Source organism: Colletotrichum fioriniae, assembly GCF_027942845.1.
Source record: "Colletotrichum fioriniae strain IMI 355084 chromosome Unknown scaffold_3, whole genome shotgun sequence".
Lineage (NCBI taxonomy): Eukaryota > Fungi > Ascomycota > Sordariomycetes > Glomerellales > Glomerellaceae > Colletotrichum > Colletotrichum fioriniae.
Genome location: NW_027076839.1, coordinates 2,949,439 through 2,962,613, shown reverse-complemented (window position 1 = coordinate 2,962,613; position 13,175 = coordinate 2,949,439). Strand labels below are relative to the sequence as shown.

General features: G+C 52.8%; 3 protein-coding genes across 3 annotated transcripts; all 3 read right to left on the bottom strand.

Moving 5' to 3' along the window:
• Positions 1 to 381: 381 nt before the first annotated feature.
• N0V96_003703 (uncharacterized protein) lies at positions 382 to 3,437 on the bottom strand (the record flags this gene model as incomplete). The annotated part of the gene is made up of 7 exons (XM_065756919.1): positions 382 to 1,116; positions 1,173 to 1,429; positions 1,485 to 2,804; positions 2,937 to 3,020; positions 3,082 to 3,157; positions 3,234 to 3,266; positions 3,339 to 3,437. 7 exons carry the CDS (start codon positions 3,435 to 3,437, stop codon positions 382 to 384), a joined length of 2,604 nt encoding a protein of 867 aa, XP_065614686.1.
• A 1,476-nt stretch (positions 3,438 to 4,913) lies between these two features.
• CDC34 (Ubiquitin-conjugating enzyme subunit) lies at positions 4,914 to 5,651 on the bottom strand (the record flags this gene model as incomplete). Its single annotated transcript, XM_065756918.1, has 1 exon — positions 4,914 to 5,651. One exon carries the CDS (start codon positions 5,649 to 5,651, stop codon positions 4,914 to 4,916), a length of 738 nt encoding a protein of 245 aa, XP_065614685.1.
• A 1,935-nt stretch (positions 5,652 to 7,586) lies between these two features.
• GCN2 (eukaryotic translation initiation factor 2-alpha kinase) lies at positions 7,587 to 12,770 on the bottom strand (the record flags this gene model as incomplete). The annotated part of the gene is made up of 6 exons (XM_065756917.1): positions 7,587 to 8,333; positions 8,387 to 8,808; positions 8,861 to 9,860; positions 9,923 to 10,261; positions 10,326 to 12,476; positions 12,558 to 12,770. The coding sequence occupies 6 exons, from the start codon at positions 12,768 to 12,770 to the stop codon at positions 7,587 to 7,589; spliced, it is 4,872 nt and encodes a 1,623-aa protein (XP_065614684.1).
• Positions 12,771 to 13,175: the final 405 nt, after the last annotated feature.

Genomic DNA, 13,175 nt, shown 5'->3' with positions numbered 1-13,175 from the left:
TCTCTCAATTCTCCTAGTTGAATAAGAAGCTTCGAGAACCTTCTACGCAGTTATCCGACATACGCAGTGCAAGATAAGGTACGTCAACGACAATATCCATCTTTGGTAACATGGTAAGGTACATAGAAGGTACGCATGCTTAAATCAAATCAATTGAGACAATGGGGTATCCAATGATTGATCATTTCATCGCCTATTGCATGCATCATCATCATACCATGGCAATGCCGTGTTGCGCTGTGCTGTGCTGTAGAGCCTTCAAGAAGCAAAAGATGCTCGCTGCATTGCATGCCTCTCAAGACTTTGCCTGTACCGCTATGCCTTTGCGAGTCTCACTGTGTAGACCAAACTTTCCCCCTATGATGCTCTCTAGTGCCCATGCTACTGATGCTCATCAGGAATCTCCATATCCATCATTTTTATCGTCTTTTGCTCATCTCTGGGGTCGTGTGCCGTTCCATAAATCGAGTGTCTAGCCATGAATGGCGATCCGGCACCGCTTCCGCTCCGTTCCTGCATCTCAGGTCCCTTGGCCGGCTCTTCCACGTCTACGTCTGGCGTCACTGTACGACTAATCTCTGTAACATCGTCAGTGGGAGCACTGGTCGAAAGTCCGTCCTTTCCGATGCCGGGCCCGTTGATGTCGTAGCCTCCTCGTGCTTTGTCTTGCGCCTCACTTGAGTACATGACCTGGGCTAGACTCGAGTTTTGTGTGTCTGTGTTGCCTTGCCTAGTCGACAAGTCCGTCATTTCCGTGTCCATGGTGCCGTCTCCGTCGCCAAATGGATCCGTCTCAAAATCCCCGGCGCGCGAATTTGTATCGCTGTTGCCCAATGAAGCTCGGTTGGTTGCCATGGAGTCGACGCTGCCCGACCGGTATTTCCTCTTGGACGGCGAAATTGGCGACATGTTTGTGTTTCTCAAGTTGGCCACTTCCTCCGTGGTTTCCTGGTTCAATTCTTGTCTGAAGATCTTGTTCTCGGCCTTGGCGAACCGTAAAAGGGCGTCTGAAAGAGGTGCCACAGGCGTGTTGATTGCGTCGTCAGTAGCATACACGAGCAACGGGTTCTTAGTCTCAAAGTAGATTGCGTCCACCACCTGCTGGAAGGTATATTTCTGTAACAAGTCAGTATCCGAGTTACTTCCAATAGAAACACGTTGCAGCTTCGTACCTCGGCCTTCGCATACTGCTTCGCACTATACGACAGCCGCCACCACTGATCTACTGAAGTAGGCGCCTCATCAATGTCAATGAGGGTCGGCTCGGCTCGCTTGCAGACATATGTCACGTTTTGCTGTGTTGCTATTCCCCTCAACAGGTACTTCTTGCCAGTGAACGGCTTGCTTAAGCCTGGCTTGTCGGGGTCAGTCAGTATAGTGTTGAGATACTGCTTCCTTTCCTCAAGCCTCTCCCGTTCCCACTTGAGTTCTGCTTCCATGATTAGTGACCGACAAGCATGTGGTAAACATGTGGCTCGACGTACTCTGTTGCTTTTCTCTGACTTGAGCAAGCTGCCACTTGCATCTCTGGAGCACCTTTTGCGAGCTCTTGAAAAGCTCCTCTTCGCCTTCAGACAAGACGCACGGCACGTCTTCCAAACGGAGGTTGCCTTGCTCATCGTCGTCTGACTTTCGCAGCTCTCTGAACCGTCCCAGGCCGTCTAGGTAGTTGACGTGACTCTCATACTCCTTGATTGTCTTCTCCAACATTTCCTCCTTGTTGTGGACCTTGTCAGTCTTCGGATCAATCCACTTAGTGAGCTCGAACTCTTTGGATTCGGCCTCGTAGAGCATCCTATGCACCCACGCAAGGTGTTCCTGGCAGACCTTTGCCTCCTCCTTCCGGCTCTCGAGATAGCGCTCTGGATACCACACTTCGGGAATGTCGAGCTTGTCGGGTGTGCCATCGCCATCGATAACGACTGTCATGACCTCGCCCATGTCATCGAGGACAACCATTCCGGTATCCGCATTGAGCTCCAGCCACGTCATGACATCGTGCCACACAATCCAGTTCCAAGCTTCGTACAGAGATGTCGTCTTCTCATATTGACTCTTCGTCAACTCAAAGTTCAAGAACGCAAATCTGTGTGGGTCTTGAGTCCTCTCCAAGGTGTCTGTAGACATGGGGCATGCTAGGTGCGTCAGGGGTTTGATGACGTCGGCATCGGTCTTTTCGACGAGGGTATCAAAGAACTGCCTCTCGGTGGCAAAGTTGGTTTTGGGAACTAGATCGGCCATGGAATCGACAGAACCGTAGCTTCTCTCAGTCAAGTCCAAGAAGGCCATCAAACGATGAATCTCTTCATGAAAGTCCGGCTTCGTGTCGTCGGCCCACTGGAGGTCGCCTTGATTCATGGCGGCTAGGACGTGGGGGGCATAAATCGGTTGACCCTTCCACCATTCGCTGTTGTGGCCATAGCTGGCAGCCTGTTCACCCCCCTGCAGTAAGATATTGCGTGCAAGCGGAATCTCATGCAGAATTGTCAACACGGAATCCAGATGGTGCTTAGATGCGCGTGCCGTGGTTCTCTGCACAAGGAACGCCGGAGCGTCATCCTCTCGCTTTCTTGCAGAAGGGGCGGGGTCGTCGTCGACAGTCGTTTGGTACGAGCTCGTTGCGGTCGTCACCATAGCCCAGCTGTTCGAGTCGTAGTCAGACCTGTTGGCAGGTCCAAAGTGCGGGGCGTTGGCGCTTCCGCCCGTGACGCCAGCTTCCTGAGGTATGTAGTCTGCATCTCGCTGGGAGTCTCGAATGGCCCTATTGTAATCGTCCTCTTCTTGCGCAGCAGTGCTGGGAGCTCCTAATGTCCATGGTCAGCCAAAGCCCCACACAACAGGGAAGGCAGTACCGGAAAGGTCCCCGGTCGTCCAGTCAATCATCCTACCAAGCGGCGATCGGTTGTTTGTTCTCGATGGAGGTCGTGAGGGAGCACCTGCTGAAGGCCCGTAGAAGCCGTTGTCGGGTGGAGGGGTGACGCCTTGTATGACGGCGTTGTCGGGAGCTTCAATGTTGAAAGCTGGCCAGCAAGAGTCAGCAACGCAATGTCTCCAGCTGCGAGAGCACAAGACCAAACGCACCTATACCCGTGTGATTCGGTTCCCCGTCACGACTGGCTCCGAATGCTGTGTCGTCCCATGTGTACTTTCTCCGGAACTGGGAGCCCTATTAGCTGCGATGAAGAGCTCTTTGACCAGGCACGACAGACCACGTCGACTCCATCTATCAAGACCTCTGACGCAAGCTCATCCCGATTGCTGTTGCTCTGTACTCCATGTCAGCCCTTCTGTGCAGCCGGACGAGCATCGCGCTTGGCAAACAGCCGCCATCATCTCACCTTGAGTGCCGTAATGACGATATTGCGGTCTCTAGCGGGGTCTAGGCCCGAGAACTCAAGGAAGTTGTCAACATCCTCAGCCGTGGGTTCGGGCGCCATGTTGTAAAGCCACCCCTCAGACAAGTACTATGTTTTCGGTCCGAATCGTTGCGAATGGTTCGATTAGAAGCGATGCGGGTGGAAGGATCGAGGGTAGTTGCGCATGGTTATCGAGAAAGACGGGCTGGAGTCGCAGGTGGCCTGGCGCATGTAGCTTTGCAAGAGAGAGAGGCTCGGAGGAGTAGTGCCAAACGGAAAGGACCCGATGTGATGTAGAGGTGACCCGGCCTAAGCGTGATGCTGTCCGTAAGGGTGCGGAAGAGAGGTCGGAAAGCAGCAATCAGCAACAGTACGGGAGAAAGCAATGCCAGCGGACTTTCAATTTCACTCCGTTCGTCTTGTCGTCAGATGTGGTCGAGACACCTCACGTTCGATTTGGTACCTCAGGAACGTGGAAGTGGCATTGGATGCAAGTACGTAGACCCGTGCTGGGAAGGCCCCATGAGCTGTCTGTCCTGTCGATTGCTCGTGGACAGTGCGCCTCAAGGTAACAGCGGCACAAAGATACTTCCCCACTATCTGCCGTCACCAACACTCTCTGCCCTCACAGGCACCCAGGTTTTGGGTCACAACTGAGGCAAGTAAGGCATATGAATCAAGCTCTGATTTCAACTCCTCAAAAGATCTGATATCGTTCGGCAACAGCTTTTTCTTCGTAATAGTAACCATCTAGTCGAGGTGATAAAAGATTAAGAAAAGGTCATCGATAACCGTCATGGATGCTGATGGTGTTAGCGGGGCAAGTTTACACTTTAAACCCCTTACGGCGCTGAAGGATCGAGAACGGCGTGCACGTTTACGGCCACTGCTGGCCCAGTCATCGCGAGCAATGTTGCGCCAACACGCAGCAGACGAGTGACCGGAGTACGCAAAGGTACGACACATTGGCCAAGAGCGTCCAGACAAGTCTGCTTATTACCCGCATGAGGCACGTTGGCTTGGTAAGCTTTCCCAGATAACCAACCTTTGCTAGATTTTCTCAGAGTGGCGCACTCTACAGTTGTGAAGTGATGAATTCATTGATTGGTCTAAGTGCGGTATCTCATACGCTGTCCTAGCCGCTTGGTTTGCCAATCAGCCACCAAACTATTGAATCCCGCCCCCTTCTGATTTCTCTGCCTTTGCAGAGCCAAATGTGAACTCCCGTATCCCTGTGTCGAAGCCCTCCTCAGAGATTGAATGATGCCAAACCCGTAAAAACCAAGACGCCGTGTTAGCCTAAGCAGGCCGTGCTGACAGCCGGTAAAACGCCCGGGGCCGTCGCTATGCATTATCATGCGTGTAGAGGAAGAAAGATGTAAGAAATGTGAGAGATGGAAAACGAGGCCACCGCAAACGCCGCCAAGTCAGAGTGACTGCCGTAAAGTGTTTGCTTTTCTTGGTGTCGCGGGTTCGAGTTGGAGCAGGAAAGTGTTTGTGTGTGTGTGTGTGTGTGTGTGTGTGTGATGGGTCGATTCCCATGTTCGAGGGTTCAATTCAAGGCTTATCGTCGTCCGCATCCTCATCTTCATCGTCCTCGTTGTACTCGTCCATGTCGAAGTCGCTATCGCTACCGCCCAAATCAAAGTCACCCTCGTCGTCCGTCTCGTTCCAGAAGGCGTCGTCGTCGATGGGCTTCTGAGGCACAGGCTCCAGATCGGCGGTTGTGGGGAAGACCACACCCTCGGGAATGTCCTTCTTGGACTTTGCGACCGTATCTTGCGCTCTCTTCTGGTACTCGGCACGGTTGTCACGGTAGAGAACGCTCGCGTCGACGTTGGCGGGAGAGTTGATCTCGGGGTCGTCCAGAAGGAGTAGGACAGAACGCAAGACCGACTCTACGCCCTGCAGAGGAGACCAACGCTCGCAAGCCTGTTCTCCAGACTGCTCGTCTTCGCCCGGAGTGTGGAGGATGGAGATGCAGAGCTTGCCGTCGGTGTAGATGTTCGGGTGACAGATTCCCTTGTTGAGGAAGCGGAAGGTGGGAGGCTGGTACGGGTAGTCTCGAGGGAACGTCATTTCAGCCTTAGAAAAAGTCAGTGAGCCAGGTGCTTCCATAGTGTATTGAGGGGAGATCAAGCAAACCTTCAGATAGCCTCCGTTGAAGGCGCTGTCGGGGTTGACGACCATGAGGCCAAGCTTCCAGTTCAAGACATTCCGCTCGTCAACATCAATGTGAACCCATTTCTCCTTCTGCAGGGTTTGATATTCACTCATCAATCGCTTCTGCGCCATGATGTTGGAGTATTTGTAACAGTGAGGTGGCGGTGGGTAGTATGCGGAAGAGAAGCACGTCGTCGTGAGGGAGTGGGATGAAGTTCAAGCGATGAGATGGATTTATCGCAGGGAAGAAGATGTCAAAATTTGATGCGATGCTAGTATGCAATTGTGTGCACAAACAGCAGTAGAAATGAAAGGGCACTCGTGTGGGTGGGCAGTGAAGAAGGCGCACCGCAAGTTCTCACAAGAGACGTGTGACCGGAGAAAGGAAGCGACGATGAGGTGGGATGGAGGGTATGGAGGGGCGAAAGGGGATGACTCGATAAACCACCGAACTGACTCGGAGTGGGCGGCAGGCGATAAGATAAAGGGAGACGGGAGGACCGACCCGTTGTATGTGAAGACCTCGGGCTGTCTGGTGGGTGGTGGGGAGTCGGGTGTGTAAGAGTATGAGACGGGTATGGAGTGGCGGTAAGGTCTGGTCCAGGGAGAGATTTTATGCTGTGTGCTGTGAGAGGGAGAAGAGGACCTCCAGGGACAAAGCTGAACAACGGAAGTCGCGATGCAAAGAAATAGTCTCAAATTAAGAAAGCAGCAGTTCCGGCCAGAGCCAGAGTCTGAGGTGGCCCCTTTGCGATTTATCAAGGTTCCCTGCCATGAGGTAAGGTAGACCGGAAACTGCCCTGCCTGGACGATTTGGGAACCATGGGACCCCAGCGAGCACCCGAGATGGCTAGACTCCTCAAGGAGGTCACGCAGTGTCTCGGATCCGTGGCCAGCTTCAGAGCCGTCGCCTGTCCTTGGCCCTACCAGCACCCTACCTTGCGGAGTACTCCTTGTCTGCCGCTGTCGGGTGCCTCTATCTTTGCCCCTTGTCTTATTGTCCACTCGAGGACCTTGCGTAGTATTCGTACAACAAGGTAAAGGTCACTTCACCAGTGCAGGCGTCAGCTAGTCAGCCAAATACGCCGCCACCAACAGGCCTTCCTTCATAATTGAAAACCTCTTGTTGTCTGCTCTGCCATCAATATTGCTGTGTCATCTTTGTGTGTGCTTAATCGACCTCGCCTCCGCCACTTTCAGTCTTTAACTCAAAGCCAACAACACACTCTGGGACTGCAAAGGGGTGGTGGTGGTCCGGGACTCGCCATGCACCTCACAGGCACTGCCAGGTTTCTCTTTGTTGTCTGTGCATTTCAGCCTGTCACCACGTCAGGTACCAGCACAGCACTTACACCTCATGATTCCCTCGAGTATCCCGTCTACCTTGGGTACTGTTCCCAAAGACTGCCCAAGATGACTAAGGACATTCATACAGATAGAAGTTGCAAATATTTACGATGTCCATCATGATATGATATCCACCCTCTATAATATGCCATCAAGGTATCCGTCCACGGGTATAGATTGAAAATCAACCCTCTCCCAAATCGCTGATCAAATTGGTACTCGCCCCAAAAATGCCTCCGTTTCGGTACCTGACCGGGAGCCTTTGTCCTCGCATAACGACCCGGCACGTAAATCCCTATTCTACGGGGTACTTTATGTCGCAAAAAAGGCGTCAGAGTAGGTAAACCAAGTCGAATCCCAGATAAACTCAATGCTCCTTGGTCCGATCGTCCCGACCCAACCATGCAAACTCGCAGAAACCCACGTCACAAGTCACCGCCCCGGCATCGGACCCCTGCTTTCTTGTTCATTTCTTCTCGTTTTGTCACCACCATCCACCGCCATAACCTGCACCAAGGAATACTTCTTTGGGCAGACTCGAGCGAAGCTGATGCTTCGAGTACGCTTTCTCGGTAGAAATGGTAAAAGAAACCTAAAAGAAAGACAGAAAAGGAAAAGGAGGAAGAAGAATTTGAGCCTCGAAAGATTGTTCGTTTCTTTATTCATTCGTTTCTTTGGTGAGCAAGCTACAAGCTCACCCCATCTACCTCATCCAGCCGACTATGCCCCCAAATCATAGTAGACGCAGTTTCCAGTCCGGAAGTTATATAAAAACGCGTGCCGGCTGCCGCCGCTGCCGCTCTTCTTCTCCCACGCCCACTTCCAATTCAGCAACATGTCGTGAATCTCCCTCACGTACTTCTTCTCCGCCGTCGTGACGCTATGCTCCACCCGCCGCCAGCTCTCCCCGTCCGACAGGGACGTGTCCCGGATGAGGTCCATCACCTGATCCGTCGTCTCGATGGCCAGGATCGGTCCGTCGAGGAACGACCGCACCAGGCTCGCCGCGCTCACCTGCGCCTGCTCCACGACCGTCCTGCGATTGAACTTTTTGCTCCGCGTCCCCGCCACCAGCACCCGCACGTCCTGCTCCTGGTGGTGCGTCTCAATCGTCGCGTTGGTCTCAGCCTGCTGCCCGCCGCCAGCCCGCGACTTGACCGCCGCCTTGGACTCCTTGGAGTCCCGCTCCCGGATCTCGGCGCGCAGCCACGAGAGCAGCTGCGCCATGGGTATGTCGACGTCGGGCGTGTCCTTCTTGTCCATCGTCTTGACCTTGAGGATGGCGTCTTGCTTGATGATAATGACCCAGGAGTAGCCCTCGTCACGGTTGCGAGAGAGCAGGTCTTCTGGGGACCGCGCATCCCTCGCAAGCTCGGCGCTGATGTTGTGCGACCACAGCGTCTGCAGGATCTCTATCCCCGTGGACCGCAGGACGGCAGCATCGAAACTGGCCACGAGGGCATCGCACTGTGAGATGTTGTGAGCAGCCAGACCAAAAGTGAGGGAAAACGATGACCTACTCTCTTCGTGCTGCTAAACATGTTGTGACCCTCTTCTTCCGACTTTTTGAGGAATGCTTTTCCGCTCGTCTTGGGGGCTCTCGAGAGCTTCTCCCACGACAGGTTGAATCCCACTGCGTGACGCTCTTCGTAATGGCTGCCAATCCTAGGACGATTCTCCCTGATGAGGCTGTCGTATCGGCCACCCGCAGCAAACACATCCTTCATCTTCTTGTCATAGAGGCAGGAGAACAGAGTTCCGCCAGTATAGAAGCTTTCTTTCAAACTGTTCAATGGCGTGACATATATCTTGCTTGTAACGCCAAGTCGTTTGGCATACTCCGAGACCTCTCTCAAATGCGCCAGAGTCGACGAAGCTCGTTGATACATGTCAGTGCCTTCAAACAGTGTCTTGAGCTTGGAGAAGGCCTTGGACGGCGTATCTAACTCAGGTTAGCATATGACTCAAAGCGAAAGAAAGGGAAACTGGCAAACCTCGGAAGTCAAATCGTTGCAACTCATCGACACTGGTTGCCGAAAGGCCTACAAGGGGAGAACGCAGTTGGGCTCTGATTTTCTGCCAAGACCAGTGGTGAATATTGAGCTTGCTGAGTACATCTGCCACAGCCCTTCGGGAGCCATGCTCGACGCGACAATAGTCAAAGATTAGCTGCAGCAAATCAGAATGTCCTAGATGGAAACACATCTGGCTCGTAGATAGTGACGGGAACGTGGCAATAATTTCATCCAGTACTTTGAGGACCTCGGCCTCCTTTAGTGCCATGTCGAGGGTGGTGGTCGTGACAATGTCAAAGTCAACTTCGCCCAGCATATAAGGTTGCCCAGTATCCCCCTTATCACGGAAAATATTGCCAAAAGTGAAAGTGCGCTGGACGCCCGGAGTCCCGCTAGCTTTGGCAAGCATTCTGGCGTGGCCCATTGTGAGATCAAACGGCAGCTGCAGAACGGTACCGTTCGAGTCCAGTAGTCTCATGACGTTCTCTGCGTAGTGGGACGACCGTGGGTAAAGGCAGGTGCGCTGACACTCCAGAGCTCCGTGTCGGCGAAATATAGAAATCAGGGTTTCCTTGACGATGCTTTGGTTGAGCAAGTCTGCCTGGCTGGGACTCGCTTCATGCATGTCCCAAGCGTAGTCTTTGGCTTGCTCCAGAGGCCGTGAGAAGAGCGTTGAAAGCATCTTCTTGTAGTAAGGCGAACTGGGGTCGGCAAGACCAGCTAATGTTCGTCTGATGGTCTCGCTTTCCATTTGCACCGGAAGCTTTCCACTTTGCAGCAATTCTGCACTCGATGGCCTTTCTTTGGGGTTATGGGTGATGAGAGACAGGACGATATCCGTCTGTATCTTTTCGGCAGGCTTGAAATCCACAGGGAGTTCAGAACTTGGTCGCCGGAGCTTCTCGAGAACTTCTGCTCTTTGCATGCCCAACATAGGGGGATAACACATCTCGAAGAAAATGATGCCCAGAGAGTACATCTAAATAGTATCAGAGACACGACCAACAAAGCATGACAACATATTTTGCGCGAGAGACTTACATCCACTTTAGAGCTGTACATTCCGCTAGACCCGGAGCGCACTTCCGGCGCAGCATAAGACGTAGTCCCGATACTCCTGGTAATATCGTCCGACTCCATCGTATTAGGAAGAGCCCTATCGACCGCGAACTGGCCGCTAGTGGCCAATCCGAAGTCTCCAATCTTGACATTGTCCGTCCCATCGCTACTGTGAGCAATGAAGATGTTTTCAGGTTTTAGGTCCCGATGGACGATGCTAAGACCGTGGATATGGGCCAGGCCTTCGAGAACCTGACGGAAAAGACGCCAGATTTCTGGCGTGTTTTGGTAGAGTTTTCGAGTGATCAGATCGCGTAATGTCTGTTGTCGTCAGTATCCCCAATTGTTTCGCAGACGGTGTATTCTGCGCGGTATAGGAACTCACCCTCTTTTCACAGTACTCCATGGAAATGTACAAGACAGTTCTAAAGGATCGTTGAGGCTTGATTCTTCTTTGAATTTCCCTGCTCCTTGGACCATTTCCGACAGCCTGGCTGCTGTCGTCGTCATCAGAGTCGCTTTCATCCTCAGTGCCTTCTTCATCGTCTTCATCATCTTCTTCAGATTCTTCCTCGGCGTCCGAATCATCGTAGCCGAACTCCACTTGTGGATAGCCACTCGAAGACATAAAATCCAGACCGCCGGTGCTGGTTGCAAAGTGAATCGCCGGGTCCTGTGAAATAGTATCGCGAGAGTCCTCCGTGTTCAGATCTTCGGTGGAGGTGTCGCCTTCCGTGTCAGACTGATCTGGTATCTCCTCGACCCAAGTGTTGTAGTAGCGCACCACAGCTGGGTGACTGAGCTGCGATAGTAGACGAACCTCTTTCAGAATTTCTGTCAAACTTGCTTGGGATCTTTGGCTGATCTTCTTGATGGCGTAAATCTGCCCATCCAGCTTCTTGCGAGCTTTGACAACCTCGCCAAACCCTCCCTTACCAAGACGACCTTCCTCGTCAAAGTCTTCCCGATATCTCGACGAAGTAAGAGTTCTATTCGTTGACTCGCGTCTCAATCTCGGAGGTATAGGCGATAGTGCGTTTACGGAGTGATAGTTTGACGCGATTGACGCGGTGTCCTCGACGATCACAGGGGCGTCGGTGGCGAGGAACTCGCTGGAGCCGAGTTCGAAAGCACGGGGTCGTTTCTTGGGGTCCGGTTTGAAGAATCTAGTAACCAACTCCTGCAAAGGCCGCGACAGAGACATGGAGTCGGAGACAGCAGAGGGTGAGTGGTATTTTTGAGGCACGTCAAGTCCAAATATCATTTGAAGAAAAACGATGCCAAACTCCCACATGTCCGTCTTTTGTGTATAATGCTGTTTCGATAAAGCAGCAGTCTCTGGCGGCAGCCAATATGCAGACTTTGCAGAGCTCAACCCAATTGGCGCCTGTCCCTTGGAAGAGATGTTATGTAACTCCCTCTGGTAGCCTGCGTCTGACAACTTCGGCACGACTTCTCCTGTCTGTTCCCGGAAGAGCAGCACGTTTCCTGCATGGATATCCTGGTGTACCAGAGACTTGTTGTGCAGGAAGTTCAGAGCATCCAATAGATCCCGTGTCCAGGCACGTACTTTGCTGGTGTCCAACTGGCCAGCCAAGTCAAGTAGCTCGGCTAATGATCCCTTCTCAGCACTAGGTGTGAGGACATTGACAGTCCAGAGGCTTGCTGACGCTTTCTCGACATTGTTTTTCTCGCGCTCTACCTTGAAATCCAAGACCTCGAGCAAGTTGCGATGACGCACCTGTTTGAGCGCTTCCAGCTGACCCTCGAGTGACTGGATTTGCTTCTTGAATACTGAAGTGTCCTTTGAAGCCGGGCGAAGAACTGTCTCCTTGAGCGCCAAGTTGGGGCACTCTTGTCCGCTGCCTACGAGAGGCCAGACGGAGAAGACGGTTGAGACGGGACCTTTGGCAATCTCGGACTTTCCAAAGACAGCCTGGAAGGAAATGGCATTTCCAGTCTTGTCGGTGGTCTGGCAAGGTCTGTCAAAGATGATGCGGCCACTTTCGGGCCAGTTGGGACCGTCCATTGTGTTGAGAGATGGTAATCCTCCGTTGGGGCGATTCTTTTTTCGTGTCTCCTTGGCTTTCTCTTTCTGACGCTTCAATTCAACCTGTAACAAGCCACCGAGAACCCTCTCCTCCTCCTTGCTTTCCTCTTCCTTCTTGCGCTCCTCGGCTTGTTTCTGCTCCTCGGCCAACTTGGCCAACGAAGCCTCATGTGCCGCTCTCTCCTCTTCCAGCGAAGGCAGCTCAAGTCCCTTCGCCTTTGCCTGGGCCGCGTCTTCGAGAACGTCTCTGAGTCCCTCTACGATACGGTCCACCATCTCCTGCTCCTCGGTGGCAAAGATCTTGGGCTCTGTCTCGAGGTACTTCTGAAGTTTGAACAAAGTGACCTCGCGAAGGTCGCCAGTGTTCTTCAGTGTTAGTAGCGGCGGGCTTCTGGGGTACGTAGCAGTCATCACAACGCCCAGCGTAACTGCAAAGTCTTCATCTGATGAAGCTCTGATGCGAACATCGAATGAGGGGTCGGATTTCTGTTTGGAGCATCAGCATCAGGCTCTGTTCAATGAAGTCTTGATATGCTGAGGACGGGATGATATTGATGTAGCCATTACCTTCCAAGCGCCCGGCGTCTCTGCATGCCTCATGAAATCCTCTCCATAAATGGCTTCAAGGGCGATGAGCTCGTTTTGCTGGAGCTCCTCATATTCCAATTTGGGGGCGGCCTCGGGACGCTTTGGTTTGAGTCCCGGGAAGCTTGAGTCATCTTCATTTTTCTGCGGTTTGTCGATGGGCTTGTTCCACACCCCGGATGATTTCCACGCCATATCGAGGACGACGAGAAAAGGCTTGACGAATCACCACAGCGCGAGCCGTGACAGTCCGTTACGGGAAAGCCATAATTGGTACGTTGAGCAAAGTTAGTTATTCAGATATAGTAATATGGGTGAAGCAAAGCTAAGAAGAAAAGAGGAAGAAGTCACAAGCGCAGGTCTAGCCGATGAAAGCGCCACACCGCGACCATCGACGGCTGGCGACCTGGTGCGCTGTCACAGTACGGCGCATTCGCCTTTAGCTGGGTGCCTTACCGCTGCCAAACTGGAAGTGGGGGTTCGTTTTGGGGCGAACAAGTGCCCCTCAATGATGACGCTGACCGTCTTAGTTGCTCTTTCCAGTGGGCCAAGGCGCCTGAAGCTCTGAAGAACCCCTGAGGCGAGGGGCAGTGGAAAGCG